This window comes from Aspergillus brunneoviolaceus, assembly GCF_003184695.1.
Source record: "Aspergillus brunneoviolaceus CBS 621.78 unplaced genomic scaffold BO95scaffold_88, whole genome shotgun sequence".
Classification (NCBI taxonomy): Eukaryota; Fungi; Ascomycota; class Eurotiomycetes; order Eurotiales; family Aspergillaceae; genus Aspergillus; species Aspergillus brunneoviolaceus.
In genome coordinates, this window is record NW_020290818.1 from 144,346 (window position 1) to 153,427 (window position 9,082).

Consider the following 9,082-nt stretch of genomic DNA (forward strand, 5'->3'; position numbering starts at 1 on the left):
GCTCCAGTAGCCAATGTGCGCTGGTTCGCATCGCAGTCCCAGGAATTGAAATAACGGTTATCGACCTCGTTTATCCGATAAACAACGAGTGGGGCCAGTCATTTCGGATCAACATTGTTACCGGCGGGATCAAAACCTGCGGCGTCAGGCACCCATTCACTAGTGGTACTGTAATCTGAGGGCTCTTTTTGTGGCTGCGCGGGCGGGAGGTGCAGTGCTGCAGTGCAGCAGTGCAGCAGTTCAGTGGGCTGGCCATCCACCACCTTCAAAGTCAGTCACTCTAACTAACTAGTCGGTCGGTGGTAGGCTGGCTGGTGTGTGCTTCTCCTTCTCACCTAACTTACTCATTCCCCCCTCCTTCGATCTTCCTGTTACCTGCCACCCCGTCTCTCCCTCTTCCTGTCTGTGTTGTCACTGCACGCCTGCTGCATGGCTTTCATCGTATTTCCGTGATCTTCACCTACCTGGAGTCGAGTCGGCTGGTTGTTTCGTTTACTGCCTCGGGTCCCTCTGCAGGGACTCCTGGCTTGCACTGGCCCCCCTCCCCCCGAGCCCGCCCGCGTGTTATTGCAAGTTTCATGCCCAAGCACTAATTAAACCCCAACGTGTGCCCTGTCCCTCGTTAATCGTCATCTATTGCCTTGGTTCGCTATTGCTCGCGCTCGCCGCAAAGCGATCTCTCGTGTACAACTTCAATTCGATTGATTCGATCGTGCCGTTGACTCCTATTCTCCTCCAAACTCAATTCGCTCTGGACCTTCGTTCCCCTTTTCGGCCCCTCGGCCTGGTGCGACACCAAAACCACACAAAACATCGCAGCGCAACAAAAACGCAGTCATAGCATTTTACCACTCTTTCAGCCATGGCATCTCCTTCGCTTTCGGAGCTGGAGCAGCGCAATCGCCTGCCCACTCTGTTTGAAGTTCTCAGTCGGCGAACGCTCGCTCCCGTCGATCTTTTTTCCTTCTACATTTATATGCGCGACCAGCAGCGATCAGTGGATTATTTAGACTTCTGGTATGTCACAACAGTCCTCAGGATAGTGAGTGACTTGCGCGAAGGACGGTCGCTAATTGAGTGCTTGCGCCAGGCTGGATGTCTCACAGCATATGTCCCTCTGCCGTCACTATGTTCGTGAGCTGCGCCGATCCGTTCTTGTCGCGACGCCTGATCTGGAAAAGGCCGACAGCAAAGGCTCTTCCGCCGCCTTAGACAACATCGAGCATCTGAATGATATCCCTCTAGTCGAAGCGGGACCCTCGGGCTCGCGCCATGCCCTGTACGAATTAGAAGACCGCGACGCAAACCAACGACTGTCGGCGTTCCTCCGCTCGGACGGCCATACATCAGGGCACTCTCCGCAGAGCAGCTTAGGATCACAGAACGCTGCCCGCACAGCGTCGAACGAGCAGCCCCCGCAAGATGGCTCCGGGACTCGAAACGACTCGCCGTCGCCCGGGCACACGGTGGCACGTGCGGATATCCGCGCAAGCGCAGAGAAGATTCTGTACACATACTTGCTTCCCGGGGCTGAGAGAGAAATCGTTCTACCGGAGGAGATGGTGACGACGATCATCGATCATGTCGAAGATCACGGCCGGGATGACCCCGAAGTGTTCGATCCGGCGAAGGACTACGTCTTCCAGGCGATGGAACGCGATGCATTCCCCGGGTTTCTGCAGGCCAAGGCGCTGGGGAACCTAGTACCTTTGTCCATCATCGCCCGTCTGGCATTTGCGCTGATCAGCTTTGGTGGAGGCTTCTGGGGTGCCTTTTACGTGGTTCTTCGCGACAAGCCCCGACATATACGGTGCTGGGTAAGTCAATCCCTGCCGCTCCGGGTCTTGATGCCTTTGCTGACTTGCGTCACAGCTGATACTGCCTTTTGCCGTGGCGTCTTACTTCCTCGTTTCGTACCAGTACAAACTCGACCCCGTCATGGCGTTCTTGGGCTACAGCGAATACACATTTATGACCTGGTCCCCGATCCGCGAACCATACGTGCGGAAGCTCCTGAACAAGCGCGCCACGGCGACGGCTCTGATCGCCTTCTTTGTGGCCACCGCGCTGAGCATTCTCTTCATCTTCGTCCCCGGCACCATGCTCTAGATGACGCAACCTCTTCTGTGTGTGCCAGACCTGCCTTTTGACCTCGACGTAATGCAGCGCCATCTCCTGTTCATATATCCTGTTCCGTGTTACCCCTTTGTCCCTTCGATTCTAGTAATTTTCCTCTTAGCAGATACCATACCTTGATCCTGACTGATAGTCTAATCTCAATCAATAATCTGAATATACTTGGATCATGACCTTTCCGTAAATCACCGGCCATGATTTGGTGAGCGACCACCTAATACTCAGTATGTAAATGTTTATCGTGCCAGCCGCTAAAGCGCCGGACTTGACTTATACTTGTCGATTAGGTTTACCGATCGATAGACATCCGGGGACCTATTTGCCACAATCCATAGATGACATCATGACTTCATAAACCAAGCAGCAGGGTAAACGTTCCGTATAAGAATGTCTCCTCTTCTCGCACAGCCTAATGGGAAGGCAAATAGCTCACAATTTCACAATTGATACACCCGACATGACATCACTTCCCAAGAATCACACGTCGACCAGCCGGTTTGACAAGAAGGAAGAGAAGGACAATTCCGAGAATCTGTTCGATCAAGGCCCTACGAGGCTCGGCGGTATGATCTCTCCGCTGGCATTTTGACGAAGTGGACTGATGACTGATGATGCGAGTCAATGCTCCAGGTACATACAAAGCTGCCTCGTCTGATGATATTGACTTTCCACACAAAGACTATCACGACGGTCCAGGGAAGTACGACGACGACGATGAGAACCCCTCCCGGGCTGTTGAGGATGCAATTCCCGCCAATCCGTCGTAGGCAGCGGGGATGAGTGTGTGATGCGGGGTGGTAGAGTGGGTGGGTGGACAGGTATAGGACTATGTACACAACTGAAGGGTTCCGTTTTGTTAACTTAATGCCTTTTTAAAACACACTGACACGTTGAATATGTATCATCTCTTCTTTTCCTATCCTGACCTGGGAGCCAGAGCATGGTCAGTTTTAGCCGGTCTATACCTAGCACATCAATAGAGCACACAGTCTCCAGACTTCAAGTGACTTCAGAGACTGAGCTTTCTGACCCTGTGCAAGAGCAATATACAGAACTGAGGGTTCTGAGAAGGGCTGAAAAGGCGGTAGGGGGCACGGCAGAATACGCATGTTGAGAATGCAGTAATGGCCGGTTTGCATGGCTTGCATGGTTTGCACAGTTTGCATTGGATCGCGCGGCGCGTGTGGACGGGGAGTGTGATTACTTCTCCGTTCCCGGCGTGTTTACTTACTCGCTCCTCTCCCTCTCCCTCCACCATCGCAGTCATGGAAACTCAGGTTACCTCTTACGCTGTCTTCCTCATCTATCGGAATCGCGACTCTTCTGGTCTCTTTGACACTCACCAGTATCTATTGGACTCATTCCTCGTGCTTTTCCATGGGTGGACAAGCTCTCATGTGTTTCCTGTTGCATCTCTGGCCTTCTCACCTCTTCGCCTTTCCACCGTTCAAGGCACCCTCATACAGATCTTACCCCCTGGTACGCTCTCCAGCTCGCTGGGGAGTCTAACCCTAATGTAACCCCGTCGGTTCGGTGCCAACGGCTTCTTGCCGGCGGCAAGTTTCACGGTCATGCACGGCGGTTTGAGCCCACTAGTTGACTCGCATCGCTTTCGGGGGATCGAGGAGGCGAAAGGTTCCCGATGCTCAGAGCGCCATCCCTCCGCGGGGTGCGCATAAAGACGGTTTTCCATGCAGTTCCCGCCGCAGGGCACGCGTCGGTCTACCAATGCTGAGTGTTACGTGCTGATCAACACAGGACAGTCTTCACTTGTTGCCGTGGTACTGAGCTGATGGTTCGAGAGAGAAGGCAGGCGGAGCATGCCGGGCATCTTCCTCAGGAGGATGTCACTGGGAGCCCATAGTGGGCGCTGATTCAAGGAACTTTACAACCGTGAGCTTGATCATTGCATGTGCGAACTGGTTTACCCGAATACGAACAAACCGGGTGTCTTCGGACATACCGACTGCCTCACACACAGTCATCGAGTCTTTGGATTGATCCACTCGTCGGAAACCGGTTTGAATCTCTGGAACGGCCCAGGTGTTTCCACCGTTTCAGCCCGGATAAAACCGCAGCGAGGTCAATTGCAAATGGATGACTTCCTCATGGTCGATCGGATGATGCCATGAGGAGCCCCCCCCCTTGGGCTTGTTCGGCGCTTTCCAGTCTCGAGTCGGTCTCCAATCATGTATTATGTATCTTTCTCCGCCCCTAACCGGGGTAAAGCGGTTGGCCTCCTTGGTCGGTGTGACTCGGCTGTCCCGTGCATGCTCCCAATCCGAGGGTTGACTGGGGCCTTCGCTCCCTGCGTTCCAACTCTCGATCATCCCGGGTACGAGACCGGCTAGTGGACTCGTGGATCACGGCATGACAGCCACCCGATCTGCGCTTCGCTCGCGAAGGTCCCGATCGATCGTGTTAACCATCTCTTTGCATCGAGCGGGTGCAGATAGATCGATGGGCGCTGACTCGGCCATAGCTCCGGGTATGGTCCCTCCCCTTGGGGAGAAGGAAGCGGTTTTTATGGATGTTTTGTTTGTCCGTTTCCCCATGCCCTCCACTGTCGGGCTTCTGGCGGTGGGGAGGAATCAAAAACTAGTCCGCGGGGGTACTGTATCACACACAAGAGGCTGAGAGGCTGTTGATCTTGGGAGACGACGTGAGGTCATGATCTGCGCATCAGAAGGTTCGACGATGGGAGATAGTATGCTTGGTCAAAGGGGCTCGAGCCACGAGATCTGGGATGATTCAAGACTGAAATCTCAGCAGAGAGCGCGAGGTATATCTGGCCACCGGCTGTGTCCATCATGCTGGTGCCGCCTGTCCTGACCGTCGCTTCGGCAATGCCGCTACAATTGTTGCGTTGGTATACTCTCGGTCGTCAGACCGTGCAGCACTGGCCTTTTGCTGTCTCGGATCCGTACAGGAGGCTTGTTATGGGACCTCGAAAGGGGATCAAAGCTCAGTGCTTGTCTGTCTCGTTTCTTGTTGTTTCCGAGGCTGTGGGGGCAGGGTCTTGCGTGGGTCACGGGGAGAGGACTGCGCTTTGAATTGTGGTTGGCAACGCAGGAGTCGAACACGAGGGATGGCCCAGGGTGGTGGGCCGCCGTTCCCTCACCGAGGGCCCGCGGTGAGGGAACGGCCCCCTTTTTTTTTATAAGTGCTCCAGATTCCCCGGTTGTTGCATAGCTAACTACGGTGGCAGGTTGTTTTGGCGGCAACAGCTCGACTCGATGACTTCCGAACCGCGGATGTCGAAGCGAACGATCGGTCAGCGGCCTCGGTTTACTGGATCGGGATTAGAGTTGGTACCTTGGGTCTAGAACAACAAATGAGCTATGCAAAGGTTGCTAGGAACATGCAGCCCGCTCAACCTTTCAATCCAGTTCATGATAAGATTCCACCGTGTAACAATTGTGCATCCGTATAACCGACTGTGTGATGCCATTGGCGATGACAGCCTGTCCTTGTACAAACCTTGCCATACCTATCCCTAAATTTACCCACATTCCACAACTCGAACCCACTGCACCATCTCACCACCAAGAACTCCATGACCAGTAAAAATCACCAACCCATCAATTCCTCACAAAATCTATATACAGACGACACCCCCCCTCCTCACAGAATCAAAAAGATTACCGCCCCATCCACCCCCCATCAACCGTAACCACCTCCCCAGAAACATACGCACTGGCCGCACTCGCCAAAAACACTACCACCCCCTTGAAATCCTCGGGCCTCCCCCACCGCCCCGCAGGGATCCGCGCCATGATCCCCGCGTTGCGGGCCTCATCCTGGATCAGCGCGGTGTTCATATCGGTGGCGATGTACCCGGGGGCGATGGCATTGACGCTGATGCCGCGGGCGGCCCACTCGTTGGACAGCGCCTTGGTGAGCTGCGCCACCCCGCCCTTGGAGGCGGCGTAGGCCGGCACGGTGATCCCGCCCTGGAAGCTGAGCAGCGAGGCGACGTTGATGATGGCGCCGCGGCGGCGGTGGCCGCCGCCGCCGCCGGTGGCTTCGAACTCGGCGGCGTCGCGGCCGAGCAGGTAGGCGCCGAATTCCCGGCACAGGGTGAAGACGGAGGTGAGGTTGATGTTGAGGACCTGGCCGTTTGTTATCGGGATTAGCATGGGAGTTTTGAGGGGGTTTGGAAAGAAAGGGCAAGGGGGAATACCTCATCCCAGTCCTCATCCGGGAATTGCTCGCTGGGATGCCGGCGCTGGATGCCGGCGCAGTTGAGGAGGATGTTGGGCGTGAAGCCCTGGGCGGTCACGGCGGGGAGGATCTGTTTGAGGGCGTCGCGGGAGGACAGCTCGGCGACGTGGATGTGGGCTTTGCGGTGCAGGCGCGTGGTGATCTCGTCGCGCGTGGTGGTGTTGGATTCGTCTCGCTTTTTGGATCTTGACAGTTAGAATCTATCAACATGTTTCCCCCAACCAGGGGGCCGACGCACCTGGATCAGAATAATGTCCGCGCCCGCTTCCGCAAGCGCATACGCCATGGCCTGGCCAATTCCCCGCGTGCCGCCGGTGACGATGGCGGTGCTGCCTTCGAGGGAGAAGAGGGCGGGGATGGACATTTCCGGTTTGTTATTCGTCAGTTGGGTTGTTGTATGTTTTGGTTTCAGGATAATCCGTCAAGATCGTGGGGTTGAGTGGACTCGTAGTTCATGCAGTCTCATCAATTGCAGCGATATCAATGCCGGCGACTCTACAAAAGCTGTCTCTTTTCACAACGACCAACTGACTCACCACCACCCCACGAACGTGGGGAGGAGCCCTTTTAAGCAACCTTGAAGTCATGGTGGCACTGATTCAATGCGGGGCAGCAACCAGCGGAGCTCCTCCAGATTGGGATGATGCAATTGCCGAGGGAGACACAACATTGAACAAAGTCAAAGGCCGATGCCCCGCAACATCCTCCCCCGGCTATTGAAGTTTCCGCTCGGTGCTTATCCGATCGCTGTATTTCCGGTTCAGTACCGTAATCTGGGACGAATGATACACGGAGTATCAGCAATCCAGCATCGTATCGTGCCATCAGTCTCTATGCACTATGAATTGTAGTTGATCTTATGGGTGACTAGTTCGTGACTAGCACATAACCTTGAAAGATAATCCAAGTTAGGTCTACATCTTGTCATCATGCTACTCCATTCGATGCCGTTTCGACGCTCTACCATCTGACAGACTCCTTTGGTCTGGTTGATTCCTCGGTACAGCTTCCAGTGCGTACTATTTTCAGTTGATTCAGTCTGATAGCCACACTTTAAAAATATCAACCGTTCCTGCAATCTCGCCCAATAGCAGCAAGATCGCCGAAACATAAATGTATAATCATAGATACAGAGAAAGTAAACTCCCGCGGCTCTGCGCCACAGGATGATGTGTATGTGGTATCCATTGCGCCAATGTCGCCAGCTAAGTAGAAAATCAAAAGGATAGATGGTCTGGGGTCCCGTTAAAACGTTCATCGAAAGGCAGAGTCATGCCGTTCATTTCACCTCATTCGCATCCGAGAAAGGGCTTTCCACGCGCGGTGGAATGTGTCGGCTGCTTCGGTTCGAGCGTGTCCCTTCCGGGGTCTCGAGGAGTGAGGATGTCCGGGCGCTAGGTTCGGCCCGGGCATGATCCTGGAATGGGCTCTGGCTGACGGCAGGCGAATCTTCAATCACAGTGGCGGGACGCGATGGCGCATCGGTCTTAGCGGCCTCAGGAGCGTGGTCGCTGCGGGCCTGGCTAGAACGCTTGGTCGTCTCTTCCTCATCGGACGAACTGGCGTCGAATCCGGACGTCGGGACTGGGTCTGATTGCTTGGTGCTGGTGGATCGAGACACGTTGGAACTGGTGGTTTCGGACTGCTCCTCGATGGTCTGCACGCCGGTGGGACCATTGGTGGTTTCCTTCTTTTTCGATGCGCCTCGAACCATGACTGGTTTGGCGGTCACCGTCCGCGCCACGATCGAGCTGTTGGTGGTGGCCGCTGAGAGGCCGGCCTTGGCCAGCTGGGCTTGGGTAATAGCCGGCACTGCAGGAGCATCGCTGTTGGCTCCATTGATGTTGACCACGGCGGCACGCGTGCGCATAACTTGTTGCGCCGGCATCGGACTGACGATGGCGTTGTTGCGGTAGATGGTGGTGGCCACGCTGCTGCGTAGGCTAGGGGCGATGCTGCGACGCTCGTTGGACATTTCCGACCAGGCCGAATCACGAAGGTCGCCAGGCATGAAGAAATGTTGGTCGGGGTGGGCACCAGGGAGCGGTGGAACCGGGGGCACCAGACTCCCAGGAGTCTCTGGGGGCGAGCGATTGGTGACACCAGGGATGTAAGCGATTTGGATCACGTTCGAGGCGCGAGTCAGAACGGTAGAGGCGATCGAATTCGTGGACTTCCTGGACTGTCTCGTGTCGGCAGCCACGCTGGACTTTTCGGCTTCGGATGCCTCTTGTTGTTCCTTGCGCTTCTTCCTGATGAAGAACCACCATACCAAGAAGGTCACTATCGCGATGAAGGCGATACCACCGACCACACCCCCTGCGATAGCACCGGCGTCTGTCCCGCCGCCACCGGAATCATTGGAGGACCCCGAATCTCCGCTGGTTGGAGATTTGACACATTTCGTGGTCGCGCACTGAGTGCAAGATTGACTGACCATCGTACAGGTGTAGCCATCATCGCAGGTGGGGCAAGCGGGCGCTGAGGAGGAGCATTGTACGCAGCTTCGGAAGGCTAGGAGGGAACGGGAGTAGAGGACTGAGAAAAGCATATTAGCGATCGGGAGGCACAGACCAAACCGTCCGTAGTGTACGTACCGTTAGGAGTGGTCGAGTCGGAAGGATGGAACGACATGACGGGCGATGGAGTGTTGAGGTTGTGGTGAGAGAGGTGGTTGATGGGGGGGTCGGTCGGAAGGGTCGTAGTAGGACGCTGTGTTCTC

General features: G+C 55.3%; 3 protein-coding genes across 3 annotated transcripts; 1 reads left to right on the forward strand and 2 right to left on the reverse strand.

Annotated features, from left to right (window-relative positions):
* Positions 1–862: 862 nt before the first annotated feature.
* Positions 863–2,109, forward strand: rgsB (putative RGS domain protein (Rax1); the record flags this gene model as incomplete). Its single annotated transcript, XM_025583096.1, has 3 exons — positions 863–1,017; positions 1,091–1,817; positions 1,873–2,109. The coding sequence occupies 3 exons, from the start codon at positions 863–865 to the stop codon at positions 2,107–2,109; spliced, it is 1,119 nt and encodes a 372-aa protein (XP_025437474.1).
* A 3,668-nt stretch (positions 2,110–5,777) lies between these two features.
* Positions 5,778–6,863, reverse strand: BO95DRAFT_507853 (putative 2-deoxy-D-gluconate 3-dehydrogenase; the record flags this gene model as incomplete). Its single annotated transcript, XM_025591277.1, has 3 exons — positions 6,599–6,863; positions 6,320–6,535; positions 5,778–6,248 (listed from the first exon to the last, which is right to left on the reverse strand). The coding sequence occupies exons 1-3, from the start codon at positions 6,722–6,724 to the stop codon at positions 5,778–5,780; spliced, it is 813 nt and encodes a 270-aa protein (XP_025437475.1). The 5' UTR covers positions 6,725–6,863.
* A 420-nt stretch (positions 6,864–7,283) lies between these two features.
* On the reverse strand, positions 7,284–9,046 carry BO95DRAFT_423722 (uncharacterized protein). Its single transcript, XM_025584644.1, has 2 exons — positions 8,958–9,046; positions 7,284–8,898 (listed from the first exon to the last, which is right to left on the reverse strand). Exons 1-2 carry the CDS (start codon positions 8,992–8,994, stop codon positions 7,640–7,642), a joined length of 1,296 nt encoding a protein of 431 aa, XP_025437476.1. The 5' UTR covers positions 8,995–9,046; the 3' UTR covers positions 7,284–7,639.
* Positions 9,047–9,082: the final 36 nt, after the last annotated feature.